This window comes from Ovis aries, chromosome 7 (genome assembly GCF_016772045.2).
Source record: "Ovis aries strain OAR_USU_Benz2616 breed Rambouillet chromosome 7, ARS-UI_Ramb_v3.0, whole genome shotgun sequence".
NCBI lineage: Eukaryota > Metazoa > Chordata > Mammalia > Artiodactyla > Bovidae > Ovis > Ovis aries.
Genome location: NC_056060.1, coordinates 865011 through 888499, shown reverse-complemented (window position 1 = coordinate 888499; position 23489 = coordinate 865011). Strand labels below are relative to the sequence as shown.

General features: G+C 47.0%; 1 protein-coding gene across 2 annotated transcripts in view; it reads right to left on the bottom strand.

The window, feature by feature from the left end:
- MCC (MCC regulator of WNT signaling pathway) overlaps positions 1–23489 on the bottom strand; it is a 533716-nt gene that overhangs the window by 40695 nt on the left and 469532 nt on the right. For both annotated transcript variants that reach the window (XM_060418703.1, XM_027971442.3), the window contains 6 exons: positions 19601–19747; positions 18575–18664; positions 16789–16937; positions 12052–12192; positions 9232–9335; positions 4343–4526 (listed from right to left, as the gene is read on the bottom strand). In XM_060418703.1, the coding sequence (XP_060274686.1) occupies positions 4343–4526; positions 9232–9335; positions 12052–12192; positions 16789–16937; positions 18575–18664; positions 19601–19747 (815 nt within the window). The remainder of the gene's footprint in view (positions 1–4342; positions 4527–9231; positions 9336–12051; positions 12193–16788; positions 16938–18574; positions 18665–19600; positions 19748–23489) is intronic.

The following is a 23489-nucleotide window of genomic DNA, read 5'->3' as shown; positions in this document are numbered from 1 at the left end:
GAGGGAAGTAGACGTGCCTACTCTGACAGTCAGATCGAGTCTGATTCCCATTCCTGGAAGGTAGCTGATTGGCAGGGGGTATATAGGCTTATCCTAACTGGACGGCTGCTTCAAGTCCATTCACCCTTTCAGTGCACACAATTCCACTGTTCTCAGTCTTTAACTGCACCTCTTGGAAGGTGAGGGCTGGGCACCTCTGCTGCTCTCTCTCCATTTGAACCGAGGCCTCAGTGTGAGAGGTCAGCCAGGTGGAATCCCAGTTCCCTGGGTGTTTCCTGAGCTAAATGCAAGGCTGCAATCACAGCCTCACAGGATCGGCACCTGCTGGCAGGACAGAAGGGACCCCAGCCTCCAAAAGGGCAAACTTGCTGTGGCTGACGCTGTCTTAGCCCCTTGTCCTATTATAGAGTTAGATCAGCGATCGTGCTTCTAACCAATGAGCTGAAAGTGTAATGCTTGACAAAAAGAGCGGGTCTGCCCAAGAATTCCATTCTCACTCTCAGCAGTTTAGTCCACTTGCCTCACTGCTGTGATGCATTGATAAAGCTATCCAGGCAACCCACATTACCTAGTTACTCTGTCTGTTAAGACAATTATATTTTCTAATGAAGCTGCAGCTGTGGTTTTGCAAGAAAAAAAAAAAAGTGCTTCAAAACTGCGAGAGCAGCATCTCTGGGCTCCTGACTACAGAGTCAGCTGTTGGGCTGGTTACCATGTTCATTCTCCTCCCTGGGAACCACCCCTCCGCTGCTCAGTTCCCAAACCACGACCTTGCAGTTATCGGGAGCTGCCGTGTACTACCAGTCTGAAGCCTGGCACTCAGCATTCCTTTCCCGAGACCTGGGGGAGCAATTGGCTGGCACTCTGATTAGAAGTCTCTCTGCCAGCTGGCTACAGTGGGCGGGGAGGGGACTGGTGGAGCCACATACAGCTCCACCCCGGAGGCCTCTGGTCTGTCTTTCGTCTATAATCTTGACAAGCTGGGAAGGCTGAGTGGAACGCCAAGATTTACAAACAAAATCACTTATAATTATGAAAGCGTCTGCTGGTTTGCGACTTTTTTCTTTTTGCGGGGGACTTTTTTTTCTGAGCCACACTGAACATAATCAGCAGCCTGGTTGTGTCAGGTCCCAAGAATGTGCGTTGCCACATGAATGCCTGGCGTGTGGTTCCTTTGTACCCTCTGAGCAGCTCTGATTTGGGTGGGAATGTGAAAGGGAATTTTTAGGGAGAATTGAGTGAAACCTGACCGCGTAAGCCCCCTGTACTTTGATGGGAAGATCTGTTTAAGACTGAATTTAGTTCATAGGGTCAATCTTTAACGAGGTCATCTTTGCAAATAGAAACTATGTTCTGAGTAATCTCAATCTATAGAAATACATCACCTCAAATTAAGCTTCTCAGGTCAGGAAGCAACAGTTAGAACTGGACATGGAACAACAGACTGGTTCCAAATAGGAAAAGGAGCATGTCAAGGCTATATATTGTCACCCTGCTTATTTAACTTCTATGCAGAATACATCATGAGAAACGCTGGGCTGGAAGAAGCACAAGCTGGAATCAAGATTTCCGGGAGAAATATCAATAACCTCAGATATGCAGATGACACCACCCTTATGGCAGAAAGTGAAGAAGAACTAAAAAGCCTGTTGATGAAAGTGAAAGAGGAGAGTGAAAAAGTTGGCTTAAAGCTCAACATTCAGAAAACGAAGATCATGGCATCTGGTCCCATCACTTTACGGCAAATAGATGGGGAAACAGTGGAAACAGTGTCAGACTTTATTTTGGGGAGCTCCAAAATCACTGCAGATGGTGATTACAGCCATGAAATTAAAGAAAAGTTATGAGCAACCTAGATAGCATCTTAAAAAAGCTGAGACATCACTTTGCCAACAAAGTTCCTTCTAGTCAAGGCTATGGTTTTTCTAGTAGTCATGTATGAATGTGAGAGTTGGACTATAAAGAACGCCGAGCGCCAAAGAATTAATGCTTTTGAACTGTGGAGTTGGAGAAGACTCTTGAGAGTTCCTTGGACTGCAAGGAGATCCAACTGGTCCATTCTAAAGGAGATCAGTCCTGGGTGTTCTTTGGAAGGAATGATGCTAAAGCTGAAACTCCAGTACTTTGGCCACCTCATGCGAAGAGTTGACTCATTGGAAAAGACTCTGATGCTGGGAGGGATTGGGGGCAGGAGGAGAAGGGGATGACAGAGGATGAGATGGCTGGATGGCATCACCGACTCGATGGATGTGAGTCTGAGTGAACTCCGGGAGTTGGTGATGGACAGGGAGGCTTGGCGCGCTGTAGTTCATGGGGTCACAAAGAGTTGGACACGACTGAGTGATTAAAATATTTCTAACCAATATTCACCATTACAGTTTCCACTGAAGGGCTGGAGAGAAAATGTTCGCACTCCTGCCTGACTCTACATTTGAGTCTGACTTAGATTAAAGCAACATAATTATTTTGCAGGTGGGGAGGTATAAGCTAAAAACCTGTAAGAAACCCTTCATAAGCTCCTGAAACAGCACACAATACCTGTCAACCCAACTCTTGTGCTCACTAATTCAACAGGACAGAATTTACTGACAACGTGAGAACTGCATTTCTATTCTAAATGAATGTGGAAATTACCGATCATCCACATCTGGAAAAGTCAGTAGGAAGAGCATCTGCTTTATGAGTTGAAACAAAATAATCTGGTTTTAAGAAAATAAATAAATGATTATCTGTGCTTTGCTTCCTTGAATAAGACAACTGTTGCTGGAGTCAAAAGGAAATAACTCCCTTGTGTCTGTGGGCACCTGGCCAAGTGTGTTACTGGGAATGTTGCCTTTCCTGAGGCACCAGGTCCAGAACAGGTAAGTCTGCACTTGGGCAGATGGCCAGGGTCCTGCCAGCAGGCGAGACAGCTGGGATCATTATGTTCCCTTCAGGTACCGAACAAAACATCAGTATTTCTCCTTTTGCCCTTGGGATTGAATACACCCTTACGTGGTTTTGGTTGCTTGACCTGTAAGCAAACAGCATTTTTTAAGTCATAAGCTCCAACCTGGCCTAGTGAAAAGAATACATTTGGTGCCGCAGTCTGGGCTTGCGCCTGAACTCCCTTCTGAGCTGTCAGTTAGGTGCATCTCTGAGCCAAGGCTCTCTCACCTGTAAAAATGGGGTCATTACTCTTCCTATCTTTTGTGATGTGGTTATTACATGAGAATCTCTAACAAAGTACTTTCTAGACAGAACTGGAACATAAAGGGAAGGCACTCTATTTGCAGCAACATGGATGGACCCAGGGATTATCACAGTAAGTGAAGTAAGAGAGAAAGACAAATATATGATACCACTTACATTCAGAATCTAAAATATGATACAAATGACCTTATTTATGAAACCGAAATAGACTCACAGACATAGAAAGCAAACTTACGCCTACCAAAGGGGAAGGGGGTGGGAGAGATAAATTAGGAGTTTGGGGTTAGCAGATGCAAACCACTATATATATATATATATATATATATCAAATAAACAAATAACAAGGTGTTACTGTATAGCACAGAGAACTATATTCAATATTATATATTAAACTAAAATGGAAAAGAATATGAAGAAATATATATATACACATATATGAATCACTAGCTGTATACCAGAAACTAACACAATATTGTAAATCAATTTTAATTTAAAAAATAAAGAAAGAAAAAGGGAAGGCATTCATGTTTTAGGAATTTTGGTGACAAGACATGAGATCATTAGAAAACGTTTCATTATGACTCTCCACCCACACCCAGTGGAATCCAACCGCTTCAGCAAATTATGCACACAGCAAGGTGTTCACTGTTTCCCTCCCCATCTTGTTCAAGCACCCGCCTCAGTTTTCTAGATTCACGGATACTGAACCTGAACCCCGGTTCATCCTAAGCATCTGCTAAACACATGCTATGAATATGGCCTCACTCTACAGGGCAAAAGGTGGGAGAAGGGAAGCCTGCTGCCTGAGAAGGGTTTGCGAAGGACACAGGCACAGGAGGAAGGGAGAAAACGCAGCCTGGAACTAGGAGGCGGTCTGGGGCTTGGGTGTTTCGGGACCATTTGCAGCACATGGGCCTTCACCACCCTAGATGCTTCTTGAAAATCAAGGACTGTCAGGAAATGGAGGGCAGAACAAAGTGGGAAAGGGTACAAGACAGAAAGCAACAGTTGGGTTCGGCCCCTTCCCTCTGGCTGGCAAAATGAGAAGGCGCTTTCCAGCTCTCCCACTCAGATCCCGAGCCTCGCAGTCCTCGAGCTTGGCCAGTGGAGCCCGTGGACGCCCGCCCGGTGTGGCAGGAGCGCAGACTACCTGGTGTGGCTGTTGGAGGACAGGCTCTCCCAGGGCTGCCCGCTGCAGCCGGCCACCGCGAAGGCGCCCCCGCAGCTGCCGTCCAGCTTCATGAGCAAGGCCTTGGTGGCGTTCTCAGCCGTCTTCCGGCAGTCGTGGGCTCGCTTGAGCATCTGAGTAATGTTTTCATCCCCTGACTGGTCTCCTGCAAGAAACCGAGGGGTTAATCAGCACTGGTCTAGATAAATGAGGCTGGGTGATGGGGCAGGCACTCAGGGCGGAGGTGGCTTGGTGGAGACAGGGGCAGAGCGTGCGTCCTGGGGCCGGCCCTTCACCCAGAAGCTGCGATGAGGAAGGCTTTCTCTTCCCCCACACACGAAGGGCTGGCCCATGTGAGCTTCCAGCTCTGTGTCCAGCGGCAACCTGCTCTGATTTCCTAACTCCTGAGACTCCTGGCTGCTCTTGGCACACAACCCCAAGTCTCCTGTGCAGCCCGTCTCCCTCAGCTGCTTAGTGCTTCCTTGGGAGCGAGGCCAAGGGAAAATGAAGCCCAACCTCGCCATGTTTCCACACGTCTGCAGCTTCGCTTAGAACTTCATGCAGACACAAGACACAGAACTAATGGTTAAAACAAAAACCTTGGGATTGGCTCTGATGTCCTGCATGGATGCTCTTCCTGACCTTTCTCCCTGAGTGCGGTCATGTCCAGGGGCAAGCTCCATGCCTCTCACAGCCAGCTAACGTCTGCAGCAAGACTCAGGGTGGTGGCCACCAGCACGCAGCCAGACTGGGGATCCCCTGCCCAAGGCAGCCATGTTTTAGCTGCGTTTTCAAAAACTCTGCAGGCCAAATAAGTCATTGGTTTGTTACCTCTACAGCCCAGATCCTCAATCTTCCAAATATTTATAAATGAAATCTAACGCCAAAGTCTAAGATACAAAGATGGTAAATATGAAAGTGGCTTAAGTGGGCAGGGGGTATGGGGAGGGTATACACTCAGCTTTCCCACCCTCCAAGCCCAACACTGAGGCCCAAAGAAACTCCTCCAGATTCCCAGGCACAGTTTGAAAACCACCGTCTAAGTCATCCAGGATGAATGGTTGTGCAGTCAAGAAGAAACAAAGGAGAAATCCCCATCACTGACACTGTGGGTGAATGTTACAACTCATCCTTGCTGTGCGACTCCATGGCGTGTTAAGGGCAGGATGACATATCACTGCCACTGTTGGCAGAATGGAAGAGTCAGGTTTAATAGGGAGCTGCTAAAAAGTAAGTTTAAAAAGCTGCTAAATAAGATACTTTACAGACGTCTCACAACTGACTGCTCTCTGAATTCTGAACAGGCATATTAACTGACTGCTCCATTTTATAAATAGACCCATGAGCCAACCAGGATTATGTGAATACAAGGCATTTTATTATTGATTTTAAATATTTAAAATGCAGATTTAAGTCATTTTAGCTCCTATCCAAATCACTGTGCTGAGTAGGGACAAGCTTCATATGAGGTGCCTTTTGAGGATAGCACAGACTAAGACAGTCCTCTGAGAAAAAGTAAAAATAAAATGATTGATTTTTTTGCCTTTAATTGATTATTTTCCTTAATACATTTATTAAAAAAAAAACAAAACTTGACAGCAAGCCAAGATCATTTTAGGATTCTGCTTAAGAGGAAGAATAAAGTTTTATGGTTTGGTTAAAAGACACTGAAAAATGAGCTTCCTAATGGAAATGCTGGCAGAGTTTCTACTATTGGGCTGGGAGAGTAATACTATTTAAAAAACAACAACAAAACACAAGAAAACCCAGAGAGAGGTGGAGGATGGCCACACATACAAACGGAGGCCTACTTCCTCACTGGGTGGCCTGGTATGAAGCAGGAAATTAATACCCAGGATACTTCCTTTCTTTCAGATTCCTGCCCATGTCAAAACAGAGGAAAGGAAGGAAGGAGGAAAAATAGGCGAGTGTTTGTTCAGTGCAAAAGCTAGAGCCTGGGGCTTCCTTGTGGCTCAGAATGGTCAAGAATCCACCTGCCAATGGAGGAGACACAGGTTCAATCCCTGGTCTGGGAAGATCCCACATGCCACGTGGCAACTAAACCTGTGCACCACAACTCCTGAGCCTCTGCTCTGGACCCCGGGAGCTGCAGCTGCTGAAGCCTGCACGCCTGGAGCTTGTGCTCCACTGCAAGAGAAACCACCACAAAGAGAAGCCGACTCACCGCAACAAACAGTGCCCCTGTTCTCCACAACTAGAGAGAGCCCAAGTGCAGCAATGAAGACCCAGCACAGCCAATAAATAGATTGGAAAATAAAAAAAGAACTTTGAAATTCAGTTCAGCTCAGTTGCTCAGTCATGTTCAACTCTTTGCGATGCCATGGACTGCAGCACGCCAGGCCTCCCTGTCCATCACCAACTCCTGGAGTTCACTTAAACTCATGCCCATTGAGTCAGTGATGCCATCCAACCATCTCATCCTCTGTCGTCCCCTTCTCGCGCCTTCAATATTTGCTAGCATCAGGGTCTTTTCAAATGAGTCAGCTCTTCACATCAGGTGGCCAAAGGATTGGAGTTTCAGCTTCAGCATCAGTCCTTCCAATGAACACCCAGGACTGCTCTCCTTTAGGATGGACTGGTTGGATCTCCTTGCAGTCCAAGGGACTCTCAAGAGTCTTCTTCAACACCACAGTTCAAAAGCATCAATTCTTTGGCGTTCGGTGTTCTTTATAGTCCAGCTCTCACATCCATACATGACTACTAGAAAAACCATAGCCTTGACTAGAAGGAACTTTGTTGGCAAAGTGATGTCTCAGCCTTTTAAGATGCTGTCTAGGTAGGTCATAACTTTTCTTCCAAGGAGTAAGCTTCTTTTAATTTCATGGATGCAGTCACCATCTGCAATGATTTTGGAGCCCCCCAAAATAAAGTCAGCCACTGCTTCCACTGTTTCCCTGTCTTATTTGCCATGAAGTAATGGGACCGGATGCCATGATCTTCGTTTTCTGAATGTTGAGCTTTAAGCCAACTTATTCACTCTCCTCTTTCACTTTCATCAAGAGGCTCTTTAGCTCTTCTTCACTTTCTGCCATAAGGGTGGTGTCATCTGCATATCTGAGGTTATTGATATTTCTCCCGGAAATCTTGATTCCAGCTTGTGCTTCTTCCAGCCCAGCGTTTCTCATGATGTACTCTGCATAGAAGTTACATAAGCAGGGTGACAATATACAGCCTTGACGTACTCCTCTTCCTATTTGGAACCAGTCTGTTGTTCCATGTCAAGTTCTAACTGTTGCTTCCTGACCTGCATATAGATTTCTCAAGAGGCAGGTCAGGTGGTCTGGTTCCCATCTCTTGAAGAATTTTCCACAGTTTATTGTGATCCACACAAATAAAGGCTTTGGCATAGTCAATAAAGCAGAAGTAGATGTTTTTCTGGAACTCTCTTGCTTTTTTGATGATCCAGTGGATGTTGGCAATTTGATCTCTGGTTCCTCTGCCTTTCCTAAAACTAGCTGGAACATCTGGAAGTTCACGGTTCATGTATTGCCAAAGCCTGGCTTGGAGAATTTTGAGCATTACTTTACTAGTGTGTGAGATGAGTACAGTTGTCAGTTAGTTTGAGCATTCTTTGGCATTACCTTTCTTTGGGATTGGAATGAAAATTGACCTTTTCCAGTCCTGTGGCCACTGCTGAGTTTTCCAAATGTGCTGGCATATTGATTGCAGCATTTTCAAAGCATCATCTTTTAGGATTTGAAATAGCTCAACTGGGATTCCATCAGATCTTATTTAAAAAAAAAAAGAAAAGCTAAAGCCTGGGCAGGGAGGGAGGAGCTGGCAAGGAGGACGGCGGACGCACTCAGGAGGTACCCTGATGAGACCTTTGCAAGGTGTGTCCTGGAAGGACAGCCTTAATATGGGCTGACAGCCTAGGAGGAAAAGCCAGTGATGATGGGTGGCCTGCTCGCCAGCGTGCGCAGAGTGCCCACCTTTGACTCTGGAGGCATCTGATCAGTTTTTTTCACTTGCCGTGGTTTCTCGGGAGAAGTTGCTGTGGTCAAGCATAGGCTGAGGGAGCCAGGAGGCTCCAGGACCAGAGCCCTCTGTCACTGAGCCTCTGTTTTCTTCCAAACACTGTTTCTATTGTCATTGTCCCCCTGTTATGTCAAGGCCCATGGTCACAGTCAAGGGTGAAGTTTTGGCAAATGATGGTAACTAGGGTGCCCTGCGTGTCTTTTTCAGTACATAGCCCTTCTAGTTACTCAGCACTGGACCACAGTAGTGGGGGGTGGTGTGGGTCTGGAGGGACAAATGATGCCAACCCTGGGGGATGTACAACCCCTGCAGTGGAGGATGGGCAGGGAGGGGAGGTGGGCAGCAGGCCCCCGGGGTTGGCATTTGGTGAAGCTGAAGATAACAAGGTGTGAAATGTTCCTCTGCATTCCTATGTCACTGGAGAGCAGGTAGGGGGAACCCATGTTCCTCTGAATGCAAAGGAACAAACCTGGAGAAAATGCACTGCCAGAGGAGGCAAAGGCCTGGTGGGCGGCACACGGACCCTCAGGCAACAGCATCACAGGGAGGCTGTGGGAGAGCTGGTCCCTTTCAGGGCGAACCTGGGCCTCCTGCCCCATCTGGTCCTAGAGTCAGCCTGGGAGAGTATGTTTCCCGAGACGGCCTGTTTGTTTTAACTTGTCTGTAATGCTGTTTCCACTTCAGTTCCTGCTGCATTCAACATAAACAATTTACTCACTCAGTCATGAGGAAAAAATGAAAAACACACTTGACAAGTGAATTTCATGTTGTTGGGAGGCGTGCCAATGCCAACAGCCGAGACAGAGGGCAGGAGACCAGAAGAGGTGGGGGGGGATGACGAGCAGAGGCTGCAGGGACCCGGCCACACTTACCAGGGGACGACCCCACACCGGCCGCCCGGAACTGCCCCAGGATGAGGCTCTGCTCGCTCTCGGCCAGAGCCAGGAGGAGTTCATAGGCTTCGATGCACTGCTCGCTGAAAGAGAAGCACACGGCATCATCAGCTTGGGCAGCGAACGGCGAGTCCCCTGCGGTGCAGTGTGAGCCCTGCCTCTCAGCATCCCTGTCCAGGTTGGCAAGGACACGCCCACAGGCACTCATGGACAGAGTCAGGGGCTCGCTCTGCTTTGTGGCCTGCTTTAAAAAAACAAAACAAAACTTTAGACTGTGATCTAGAAAAACATAAGGGAAGTAATGAAGATGAGAGAGGCAAGCCTGCTGCTCCTTTGATGACCAGCTTGAAGGGAAAGGTGAAGTGTTCACAGCGACCAACCTCTGGGTGTGCCCTGCCCGCCCGGATCGCCACACCTGTGTAATCCCCTTGCACCCGGTTCCACTTGGTTTGTGTGACTAAGAGAATAAGGCAAAGTGATGGGTTATCACATCCGAGGTTGGTTATTAAAGAACATGATGATTTCCATCTGGGTCTTTCTCTCTCTTTCCTCCCTTCCTTTTTCCTCTTGAATCATCCTTTTCAGAGGAGGCCAGCTGCCGTGTCTTGAAGACCCTTGAGCAGCCCTATGGAGCAGCCCGTGTGGTTAGGAACTAAGGCGCCAGCCAATCGCCAGTGAAGGACCGAGGATTCTGCCAGCCCCAGTTAAGCTGACGCAGCTCTGGCGGAGAGCTTGACCAAAAACTCAAGAGACCCAGAGCCAGAACCACCTAGACAAATCACTCCCAGATTCCTGAGCCCAGAAGCTTTGACATAACAGACAGTTATACGATAATAGGTAATTCCTTTAGCAGCCCAGAAAGGGGACTGTTTTAACGGATACCTGCCTATTCAATAGAGTGGCCACTAGCCGCATGTGGATATTTAAATGAAAAAGAACTTAAGGTAAATAAATGAGCATTCAGTCTCTCTGCAGGAAATATTTCATACGTTTAACAGCCATGTGCGGCTAGCAGTGGCCGCACTGGATAACAGAGAACAGCTCATCGTCATAGAAAGTTCTGCCAAAGGTTTGTAAAGCTGCGTCATGAAACACTCACAAAATCCCTGACAAGAGCTGGAGTGTGCAGCTCTCCCTTCAGGTACACCAGACAGAGGATCAAACAGTGACCGCTGGAAACCCACTGCTGCCCGTGGCCCCATAGGGACCCATGTCTGCGCTGGATGGAGTGTGTGTGTAATACCTGAGTCATCCTGGCCAAATGCCTGCAGTAGCGAAAATCACCCCCAAGCAAAGAATTGATGAGCTTCTCCACGCTGAGCAGGGGAAATGTGGCTTTACTCAACACTTAGTCAACAGACTTATTTTAAAAATTGTGTTTACTTTCAAGTTCCTTTACTGAGAGACAGGAGAGAGAGTCCAATGACTGCCTCTGGGTGCTGGCAGCTCCCCTTCTCAAGGGCAGTTGGTCTTTCAAGTTAGAGATGCTGGGACGTTGCTTCTTCTGTACAGATGAAAGGGAGGCTGAGGGTGCAGAAGAGCCTGTTTCAAGAGTAGTCACAGAGGATCATCTGTTTGCTTTGGTGTGTCTGTAAACTAACAGGATTGCTCTCTAGCTTTGGTCTCCTATATTTTCGTTTTTGTTTTTTTTTTTTTTGAAGAAGTAATGTTTCTTAAAACAATACTGAATTCTTTGAGAGGATGCCAAGAGTGAGATACAGTCACTACGCTGGGACTTTGGTAAATATGCCTAAGTGGTGACACTAATATAATAAGTCTATGGAAACAACAATAAAGCTGAGACTTATAGCTATTAAACAAGTAGTAATTTAAAAATAGATAAATTCCAAAGCTGATGAAGCTGGAAAAAAAAAGTGGTACCACTTGCTCATCAATGAATGAATCACATTCATTTAAACTGGTTTTTTAATGGGAAAAAAACTGGCAGCATGCCTGAAGAGACATGAAAATATTCACATCCTTTGATCTATAATTCCTGCTCCAGGGATTTTATCTCAAGAGAAATACAAAAATGACAGTTTTTGTATTAACTTATTCACCATAGAATTATTTTCAATATCAAGAATCTGCAAGAGTCTAAATATCTTAGAGAAATAAGTAATAAGATCATACAAACTTGATGGAAGGGATACAGTCAGTCAAAATAAATGGAGACTTTTAAGCAATAATACAACAGTTTAACAAACTGAAGGAAGAGAACGCACTAGATTTACCACAATGCAGAATATGACATGAATGTGAATAAAGCCTGGGAAGAAAAGACTGGAAGAACAAGAAGTGAACTTGTAACACAGAAATCGATGTTTTGAGGGATGTTGTTGTTTAGTTGCTAAGTTGTGTCTGATTCTGTAGCCCACTAGGCTTTTCTGTGCATGGGATTACTCAGGAAGAATACTGGAGTGGGTTGCCATTTCCTCCTCCAAGGGATCTTTCCAACCCAGGGACTGAACCCCCATCTCCTGCATTGGGAGGCGGATTCTTTACCATTGCCAAAGGGAAGACTTTGAGTGATATTACTTACATGAAATAATATTTCAGTTGAACATTGCTAACAGAAACATACCTGTTTTACTAATACCACACTCATTATCCTTATTTTCTTAATTGCTACCAAGGTGCTAAGTGATTTTTAATATTTATCCCACCCTAGCATTTGCGGGTCCAGTCCTCTAGTTAAATTTTCTAAAACCTTATTCTCTGCTTTCATGCAGAAGCTTGCTGCGGACGCACTTCCCAGGGAGAGCGGCGCCTCGCCCGCCTGCCTGCCCAACTCCCTACCTGTACTGCAGGGCCAGCCTCAAGGCCGTGGCGTTGGATTCGTGCTTCCCCACCAGCATGCTCATCCTCTCAGCATTGCTCTTGCATTCTTCCAGGGTTATGGTCAGAAGGTCATTTTGGGATTTGAGGTGTTCGATACGGCTACAAAGGAAGGAAAATCACGGTCACAATTTTACACTAGGATTACAAGCGTTGCCAAGATTTTAGTTATCCACTCTAGATTCTGGCCAAAATGCGCGTTAGGATATGAGCTCATTAGATGTTTTAGCAAATGCAACTGATGAGACGTAATAAACGAAGCAACTCAAAGCTGAAGAATCATTAAATCCTGTGTGAATCAGAAATAAAAATTGCCCCCTGGTTATTTCCTAACCAGTCATGGATGAGCCATTTGCCAGGTAAAATGCTAGGCTTGGGAGATAGACCGTGGCAAGGAGCCCTAACCTTCATGAGAGTTAAGACTTAGATGCTCCAATGAACCACACTCCACCCTCCACAGGGACAAATGAAAAGCAACCTTTACAATAAGAGCTAGTATTTGTTAAGCCCTTGCTCAGTAACTCTCCCAATAGCCCTTTGAATTAAGTATTATTATCTCCATTTCTCAGAGGAGGCACAGAAATGTTAATCCTTGGGCTCTGAACCAGGCAGGTTGACCCCAGATCCTTGACTCAGAATGCTCACTACAGAGCAGGAGCAAAGGATGGATCAAGGAGTGAAAAAGAAACTGTGCTTACGGGGCACCTGAGTGGCAACTGTGGCATGTATCCAAAGCTCTTTCCAGCGTGGAAAAACTACTACTGGCAGGATAATCAGTGGATAAGGATAAGTTTTATAAAAATCAGAACTGTAAATTCAAGGCAGAAGAGTTTATGGCAAAGTCAGAACGCAGATTAGGGAAGCCGAAGCCGAAGCCTGTTTTCTGTCCCAGGACGCTGATGCTCTGGATGCAGTGATTCACTCCCCACAGGACATGCCCATCTGCAGTACTCTGATTACCAAGTCTTAAAGAGACATAAGGTTTCACATACACAAAAGGATAAGAGTTTGGAAGCCATCTGCTTTGAGGATCAATCTTAGGACCACACATCTTAGCACGTATAACTAAGACCGTTGCGTGGCTTTGGCAACAACAAGGTCAATTCGATGTAAGGTGTTACAGGGAACAGTTTTCTGTCTTGGTTCACATGACGGCCTCTTCAGAGACTTCCCATCCCCTCATTTACTTCTTGACTTGCTCCAGTTACATTCAGTCCCTACTAATTAGGTGAAACCAGACCTCCATGTGGTCAGTTCTATCTCAGACAGCACCCCTGTACTGATGGCTCCTACCTTTTAAAACATCCTCCTCCATTTGGGTCATGACAGGTGTCTACTGGTTTTCTCCCTGCCGAAAGGTCATTACTTCTCCTGTCTCCTCTGCTGGCTCCCTCTTCTCTGTAGAATCTGTGACGGTTGACGTTCCCCTAGGACTCAGTCCTAGGGCCACTCCTCTATCAGCACTCTCCCCTGAGGGTGATTGTATCCAGCCCCAAGACTTCCACAGGCATTTATGTCCCCATGGCTCCCAGATTCTCAGTTCAAACCTCTCTTTTAAGTGCCAGTCTCACATATCCAGGGTTTCACACAGACACCTCAAATTTAACATGGGATTCTTGACTTTCCTCTAACCATAACCTCCTCCATCTTCCGCATCTCAGTAAATGCCACCACCTTACTCCCGACAACAGAGGTAAGACATCTGCGAGTCTTCTTTGAGACCGCCCCTTTTTAATACATCTGTGGATTTGTATCACCACACATACAATGACCCCTTCAAATTGCCTCTACTTGGCTGTGCTCGTTCACTGCAGAACAGGCTCCGTTTCCACCCCTGCCCACCCCTTTCCATTCTGCACATTTAAGTGAACTTTTAAAATTTAAATCAAGTCTGTTCTTCCCCATACATAAAACGCCTTAACAACTTCCAATGGCACTTTGTCTATGACCTCAAATTCCACAGCCCACCCAGCCCTGACTACTTCACCACCTTGTCTCACGGGGCGCCTGCTTTCACTCATTCGGTTTCAGTTCCACTGGGATTGGGGCAATTCGGACTTCACACCAGCCACTTCCCAGCCTTGAAGTTGACAAGTTGGCCCTAAAGACTCTTCCTGGTTTGTCACATGGCTGTTCCTTCCCCGCCTGAAAAATCTCAATTGCTATTTCCCCACTTCAGAGATGCCTTCCCTGTCTTTGTACCTAAAATCAAGGCTACCTTTTATTTTGTCCCAGTGTCATATTTACTTGGAGCTTTCTCATGTTCTTATTGGTCTGTTTTTGCTTAACTTCCTTAACAGGATATAACTCCATGAAATCTTGTCTGTTTACTTTCTTTGGCATCCAAATAGCCCAGCACATAGTAGGTGCTTAATATCTGCATGCTGTGTGCTAAGCTACTTCAGTCGTGTCTGACTCTGCGCAACTCTGCGGACTGTAGCCCCCCAGGCTTCTCTGTCCATGGGATTTTCCAGGCAAGAATACTGGAGTGGCTTGCCATTTCTTCCTCAAGGGTACCTTTCTGACCCAGGGATCGAACCTGCATATCTTAAGTCTCCTGCATTGGCAGCCAAGTTCTTTACCACTAGCGCCACCTGAGGAGTCCAAAACACAACAACACTTTTGAGTAGGCATGACCCATCCCATGCTCTGCCACACACACACAAACACAAGTTAAAGGCTGTCATTCTTTCAGAGTGTAACAGGACTCCAACTTTGAGATAGGTAGTTAAATAAAAGAACATACTGGTAGATAATTTACAAGCACTCCTGTGTTCTAGCAGTAGCTGTGATAATACAGAAAGCAATGCAGAAGAGGTGGACAGGGGTTGACCACCTGAGCTATTTAATAGCTCTGGACTTGAGGCAAGTCATTCAGTGTCAAAACATTTGCTTTCTAATTTGCAAAATGGGACTATTCTGTCCTCCCAAGTTGAGGATTTAGGGTTGTCTGTGAGTCTTTGGAAAGCTGTTAAACTCCATGACAGTGTGATACAGGCACCAAATAGTTCCCCCTTCTTTGGTCTCTTTTAGGTGCATATAATTGAAGAGAAAGGACCTCCCTCACTTCAACCACAAAGCAGGCTTGATAAATCCCAGAATCTGCTGAGAGGAGATCCTCCTACACAGAGGGCCCCTGAAGGCACCTGACTTCACTCAATTGCAAAGGGCATATCTGATTCAATTTTTAAGCACTCCCCTGCCTGTGATACTGAGAGCACTGCTTGTTTACTGCTATAAGGTAATCATGAGGATTGTCACTCTTAAGTATTTTGGATTTAATAAGGAAACCATTTAATTTCAAGATTTAAAATGACCTAGATTGCCACATTTCCTTGGTTCTCAAGTACTATATTAAACAGCTTTCAAATCAGGGAGGACTAACAGGATAATTCAATTTATTCAGGTTTGCCATACACAAGGGGAATGGCATGAAGCAATGGTGGGTGGGGAACGGCATCCATGTTTCTTACGGGTTGGCTCACAAGCCTCTCTAGTTCTTAGTAGGCACCCCCTGAAGACGGCTGGGTGAGGGCAGCCGCCGCATGCTCGGCCGCTATTCAGCCACTGTGGGGCCAGGTCTGAGTCAGAGCAGTCACCACAGCTTGGCCCTGCTCCTTCTCTTCTGCTTTTTTAACAACCCTCTTTCATTGCTGGGATGACATACAAGCCAGTCTTTGCCCAAGAGGCAGGAGGACAAACTCAAACCACCTCTGTCATAAGATCTGGGAAGAACCCATAAAACTGGGCACACAGTTCAATTCTTCTAAGCAGGACAGTTAGACTTACTTAGAAAATCTGAACTAAGTGGGATAGGATGTAGGGATGGGAGGATGTACACATTTGTGAAAAGCATAAATACAATGAGGCAACCCTTGACTGGAGCAGGGAGGGTTAGACCAGCATGCCCGGCCCACCTCAGGAATGTCTTAATCAGACCCCTTCTGTCGACTCCACATCCCAGAGCTGGTCTCTCTGGTTCTCAGTAGAACCGGCTTGCACGCTAGGGAGCCGTCTTGCTGTCCTGACCCACTTGTCATTGCATACGGACGGCTCCTTGGTTTGTTAGGGCCAGTGCACAAGGGAAAGAGGGAGGGGGAATTCCCTGGTGGCACACTGGGTAAGAACCCGCCTGCCAATGCAGGGGACATGGGGTCGATCCTTGGTCTCGGAAGACTCCACATGCTGCAGGGCAGTGGAGTCTGTATGTCACAACTCCTGAGCTCGTATACTGTGGCCACTGAAGCCCCAAGAAGCCACCGTAATGAGAGGCCTGTGCACCGAAACTAGCGGTTGCAACTAGAGAAAGCCCGAGGGCAGTACGAAGACCCAGCACAGCCAGAAATCAGCAGAGAAACAAATATAGCAGCGTGTTAAAAAAGAAAGAAGACATAGCCCCTGGTTCATAAATTATTTAAAGAATTTTAAACAGTGCAACTAACACTTAAAACAGTGACAGCAGAGCAGTAAAGCAAGTGTGGGATCCTTCTAAGCACGAGGCCCTGTGCATTTGATGACAGGTCACACAGGCCCACAGAGCAGGCCCTCCTGTGATGAGCAGGGTGGTGGAAACTCCCACCTGCCAGCTCGACAGCATCACATTAAGCCCTAATGCATAAGCCAGCCTCAATGGATCTTTGGGATGGGACTGGAGTTTCCCCTCAACACCACCACCGAATATACAGGATTCCTCCTTACCTGTTCAGCCGCTCCGTTTCCACCTCAAACTCTCTGATCTTGCTTTCCGAGATGGCAGATCCATGGGAGTAGAGAGTCTGGAAGATTTCCTGAATGTTGGAACAGTCCTGAAGAGAGTGGGCCAGGTGCTCTGCCACGCTGCTGGACACCTGAACAGGTGAGCATTAATTCCCCTCTGGACAAAGCCACTTCCGGGATGCTGGGCCCCAGGCCCTTGCTTCCCAATTTAAACTGTTAAGTTTTAAACAGTTTAAAGCTGATGTTCCTTGAGAATTGAGCACCAGGAGATAGCTACCCAGATATTTTTCAATTTGTATAATATAATCCTAGTATAAAAAGTTCACTACTGTGAATTCAGCACACAAACAGGGTCAAAATGCAACTGCATCCGCTAAGCTGTATCTTCAGCAGCAGCCATGAAAGATCCTGAGCCTTGGGACCTAAAATTCTGTATATTAAATAGAGTCTGGACACCCTTTCTCCTTCCTAAACCCCCTGCCACCCTCAATCCTTGTCTCTTGGCTGTTGTAGCAAAGGTGAATATCCCATTCCTTCACTTTCATAATTCAGCTTTGGCATGGAAGCTGGGTGCCTGCAATTTCTGCCCAGTGCAAAATTCTAAAATAGGGCCTTAAAAGTGCTGTTTCTGTTCTTCCCCATCCCTAAGGGTCAAATCAGTCAATCTTAAGGGAAATCAACCCTGAACAGTTGTTGGAAGGACTGATGCTGAAGCTCTAATATTTTGGTCATCTGAGGTGAAGAGTCGACTCATTGGAAAAATCCCTGATACTGGGAAAGATTGAGGGCAGCAGGAGAAGAGGGCATCAGAGGATGAGATAGCTGGATGGCATCACTGATGCTATGGACATGAACTCGGGCAAACTTTGGGAGATGGTGAGGGACAGGGAGGCCTAGCACGCTGAAGTCCATGGGGTTGCAACAGTTAGACACAACTGGGCGACTGAGCAACATTCAGTTCAGTTCAGTTGCTCAGTCATGTCCGACTCTTTGCGACCCCTCGAATTGCAGCACGCCAGGCCTCCCTGTCCATCACCAACTTCCAGAGTTCACTCAGACTCACGTCCATAGCGTCAGTGATGCCATCCAGCCATCTCATCCTCTGTGTTCCCCTTCTCCTCCTGCCCCCAATTCCTCCCAGCATCAGAGTCTTTTCCAATGAGTCAGCTCTTAACAAGGATCAAATAACTGGATTTTCCAGCCTCACCCCCAAATCCTCAAAGACATCCCCAGGGAACTGAAATTATTCTCTTTTCACTATACATCAGTTCACAGCCCCAGGGTATTCGGCACTCTACAAAAGAAAACTCCAGAACTGAGCTGGAAGGTTCCGGACTGTCCCAGCATCGGCTGTACTTCAAAGGCAACGATCCTGCTCAGTGGAGAGTACCTTCCCTTTCAAAAGGGACGTGCGAATAATCAAGTTCTCTTAGAGCTTCCTAACTCACTCGGTCTCTGGGGAAGCAGGGTGATATAAAGCAAGTATTTCAAGACTTTCATCTGTATTGCCAGTAACAAGACCTCAATCATTTCTTTCTGAATGGTTTCAAGTAGAGAAACAAAAAGCTTCCTTTAAAGCTGAAGGGGTAATTCACTACCGGCGAACCACTAAGCATTTTAATCTGACCCTCTGGAAGGAAATCAGGTATGATTCCTTATTAAAATCACTTGGTTTATTGGAGGGGCCCTGGGCAGTGCTTCTGTCGTTGAGGAGCCACTGTGTGGTTTTACTATGTGGCGAGTCCCTTTGCTCCTCATAAACACTCACCCCAATGCTGCTGATCTCTGAGCCTAGGACTGGCCGATCAGACGACGAAGATTCAGACCTGGTCTTGGAGAGCTTCACCCTCTCGGCGATCTTAACAAACAAAACAAAACAAGTGATCGAAAAATAACACACGCCACTCCCCATATAAACTACTGACACTGTGTTTATACAGGGCTACTCTTGAACCTTGGCAACTAAACCATCAGTTCTTAAAAACGACTCACGTGTCTGATTTTTCTGCCACCTGCTTATTAACTCATGGTTTTTCAGCGTTAGTACAACTGACATTTTGAATTGGACATTCTTTGCTGTGGGGGACTGTTCAGTACACTATGAGATGTTCACCAGCATCCTTGCCTTCTAGCCACAGTACTCCAGGTGTGACCATCAAAAAGGTGTCCAGACATGGCCAAATAGCCCTTGGGACAAAAATCACTTCTGGCTGAGGAGCACTGGTGAGACTTCATAAACTTGATGGTTGACAGCCAACCTTGTTGCAGAGACTGGCGGGGCTACCAGGTGGAGGACATGTAATCATGGGAACAGTCTCTCTGGGGTGGACTCAGCATAGGAAGGGGGTCGGGGGCATAGGAATGGAGGGGCTACTTCTCACAGCTGCTGAGGCCTGCCCATCACTGTCATCTATTTTTCTGCTGGCAGGGCTGTCGGTTCTGGGAGTGGGCAGATCACCGGTTCATTACTCAGGGTTCCCCTCCCGGGCTGAACCATGATCCTCGAGAGCAACTCTCTACCCACCCTGTGACAAAACATCTCACTCTCCACAACGACCTCTCAGCTTGGACAGGCTCTGGCCCGCTGATTAAAGAGAGCTGGCATCCAGGTTGCAGCCGAGAGAGACTTAAAACTATTAGTGGATTATCTCTTCCTGCAGCTCCAGCTCGGGAGGCCTACGCAGGATCCTGGGAAGCCCCTCAGGGCCCGCTGAGCTAATTGCATGTAGGCACAGCGGCCCTGCTCCACAAAGGCTAGGGCTGCCCGATAACAGGCGGTGTCCCCAGAGCGCACCTTGGCGATGGGGATGTCATTGCTGCTGCTGCTTGTGCTCAGTTCTCCGGTGCTGGGGTTAACGGGGCGGTTGGCGGAAGTGAGGCGGCCAGGGCTGGAGGGGCCCGTGGCCTGCACGCTCTGCAGGCGAGTTTGAAGCTCTCGAACCTGAAATGACAACACCTTCAGACACAGCGGTAGGCTCCCCCCCGCCCAAAGAGCAGAAGGGCCAGTGGGGGGGAGGGTAAAGCTTTCATTTATACAAAGAAACCAGCTTCCCTGAAAACCGAAGTCAGCTGAGTCCACATAAAGGGCACTGATGTTCTTAACTGGATCTGCCAGGGGCTGGCCAGCATCTGCACTTCACAAGCTGGAGGGGGACATGTTTTCTACGGTGCTGGAAGCTTCCAGCACAAGAAGAAGGGCCATCTTTAAGGGATGTTTGCTCACTCAGTCTCCTGTGCCTGATACAGATGGCACTAGAAATGGAACCCAGGATGAAATCTGTACTCGCGTGGAGTTCAGAGGACAGAGATCATTTCAACAAGAGCACATGCTCATGCTATAAATATCAATCCAGGGTGGGTGTGTAGGAATCAGGAAAGAGGAAGAACATGGCTCCACCTGAAGTCACTGCGGAACTGTCTTTGAGCACAGCCTCCCAGGTGGACAGGGCTGTAATGGATGAGATGAGTGAGGCGCTGGCTGAGGGGCTGGAGTGGGAAGACCGGCTTGGAAGACACACTGTCTGAAGAACTGCAAATTATTCAATATGCATGGGGTAGGAGAGAGACCTGCTCTGGGAAGGAGGAGGGGCTATGGTGATGAGAGGGAGTTGGTACCCATGGCTTCTTCCCAAGGGACTTCGAGATGGGATTATCCCAGGGACAGTAGGAAGGAATACCTAATTAGCCCTTCAGTGTGGAGAGACCCAGGGCCCCTCAATTACATTTAGAACACACATCTACCTGCACAGAATTTAAATGTCCCAACTCTGCTTCTCTATGGTTCTGGCTCACTGATATCCAAAGGGAGAAATGTTCCAAGCAAGTGAAGATGATTATTAGAAACTGGTCTTTCCGATGACCCTGATCACAGTTTGATCACTGTATACAATGTCAGCCTTAAAGGGCACACTGACCGCAGCACCCAAGGGCCCTTACACATGGGTACCAGACCCTAATGGGAAGAATCAGCACCAGGACATCTAAACCCGGGTTTTCCCAACCTATCGGTGCACCAGAATGTCCCAAAGGGTTTGTTAAGACACAGAGCCCAGGGCCCCGTCTGCAGAGATTCTGATCAGCAGGTGGAGGCCACACCTAGGAGTCTGCATGTCCAACAAGCGCCCAGGCAACACTGGTGCACCTGGCTGACGGCAGTGACCTGCGGGCGGCCAAGGCCTCACAGCACTCGACATCTCAGACCCCACGGAGCAGAGCCGCCCGGCTGCCAGCCCTGAGGCCTTCCAGGCGAACTGTTGTCTAAAAGCAGCTGGAGAGCTTTTCATTTTTAATATCTTGGATGTCTCCACCCTGCTGAATTGGGAACCAAAAGTAATTGAAATTTCAATAATTCATTAGCATACGAGAAGCCAAGATAGGAAAAGTCCCTCGGAGCAAATTGCATTCAGTGGTGAAACAGCTGAAAAGCGCCCAGTAGCTGGCTCTGCGGTGGCGTCCAGTAACTGCGGGCTAACAGAAATGTGCATCGTCCCCATAAAGAACCACACACAGGGCTGCCCTCAAAGCCGTCTAAACACCAGAAAAACACATGCTGTCAAATCAAGTGGGACTGCTGCTGAGAGATTACAGGGCTCACTGTGGGATGGTCCTGATCAACTGTGCCTCTCTGTGCCCGCGGCCGAGGGCAGGACGCGTTTCTCCATCAGGCCAGCTTCCTGGCACCGGGAAAACCACCGTGGTGGAGACCGAGGGTTTCAGGTTCTACTGCTGTGAAAACCTGATGAGGTCCTGAATAAGCAACAGCGTTACCACCACGGCCGAATCTAAAGAGTGTCTGAAGTGAAGTGAAAGTTGGTCAGCTGTGTCCAACTCTTCGTGACTCCATGGACTATACAGTCCATGAAATTCTCCAGGCTAGAATACTGGAGTGGGCAGCCTTTCCCTTCTCCAGGGGATCTTCCCAACCCAGGGATTGAACCCAGGTCTCCTGCATTGCAGGCAGATTCTTTACCAGCTGAGCCACAAGGGAAGCCCAAGAATTCTGGAGTGGGTAGCCCATCCCTTCTCCAGGGGATCTTCCTGACCCAGGAATTGAACCAGGGTCTCCTGCATTGCAGGCGGATTTTTTACCAACTGAACTATCAGGGAAGGCCTGCTGCTGCTGCTAAGTCACTTCAGGAGTGTCTGAATCCTTCCCCAAACAATCGGTAGTCTGGGGTTCCAGGAATCCCAACTGGTCCACTCATCTCTCTTCTTAAAAAGTAAAACATGGCCCTGGGCATTTTATAAAAACATCATTAAAACTACTCATGTTATAAACAAATGTTTGTTCTTCTAGTCACTAAAGTCAACATGTCCGTTGTGGAAAATTTAAATGACAGTGGAAAATGAAGACAAAAAAAGTACCTATGTTCTTTCTCACTCTACAGAGACGACAGCTTCTAGTCATTTTCCATGGTGTGTTTGTGCGTGGGCATGCACACCTCAAATGAATTCTGAGTCTAAATACTCATTTTCATATTAAAAGCTTTGGGCTAAGAGAATGTCTTTGAAAACTAAAGGATGATAAACATGTTTATTTTGGTCTACGCTTGATTACTTAATGATAATTGTTAGGCAGTGAAAAATATCCAGCTGAAGGGAGTGGAGTGAGCCTTCATGGAATGAGAAACAGCTAGTTGAGTTAAAAAGCCCTTTCTCCTCTCGCTTGGGAAGTGGGATCTTCATTTAGATGAATACATGCACAGAAATGAAGGTTAAAACCAATCTGCTGACTGTAAGCTTAGATAGGGCTTGGGAGAGGGGAGAGAGACAGCTATTAGCATCCTTGCTTTTGTTCTTACCCACTGCAGTGAGTTGAATTGCGTACCTTATCCAAAAGACACGTCTTAAGTTCTAAACCCCCAGTCTATGAATGGGATCTTATTTTGAAATATGGTCTCTATAGATGTAATTACATCAAGGATCTCAAGATGAGGCCCTCCTGGAATTGGGGCAGGCCCTAAATGCACTTATAAGAAAAAAGAGAGGGAGATTTGAGACACAGAAACACAGAGAAGGCCGTGTACAGACGGAGGCAGAGAGTGGCCACAAATCAGAGGACACCAGGGCTAGCTATAGAAGCCAGAAGAGGTGAGACAGGATTCTCCTCCAGAGCCCCTGGAGGAAGTGCAGCCTCGCCAACACCATGATTTTGCAGACTCCAGAATGGTGAGAGAATGCATTGTTGTTGTTTTATGTCATCAAGTTTGAGGTCATTAGCTAATATACTCATCTTTCACTGAAGATATTTCATTAAAGAAAATATATTTCAACGAAATACATGCTTTGCAATTGAGGATAGCCAGAAATCAAAGCACATCTAAGCTAGGAACTGATACATGTGCCGATACTCTTATAGCCTTTCCCACTGGAGTTCTTCAACATCAGACAATGGAACATGATTTCAATGGCCATTTCCTCACTTTTTCTAAAGTGAGTATGTAGCCAGGTTGCTTCTAGAGGCCCGGAAGAAGAGTGTGTCTGTCACGTCCCCTGGAATCCTGACGGAGTGTGAAGGGGACAGTCTTGTGTCTCAGGGGCTCAGAGTCTAGCCAGACTTCTCGTTACGTGGGCTCCGAGAAGGGACACCGACAAGAAGTGTCAGCCCGTGAAAGAAGCATTACTCTGCCTCCCAGAGTGGGAAACGCTGGCCTTCAATCTTGAAGGCTGAGGAGCTGTTTAAC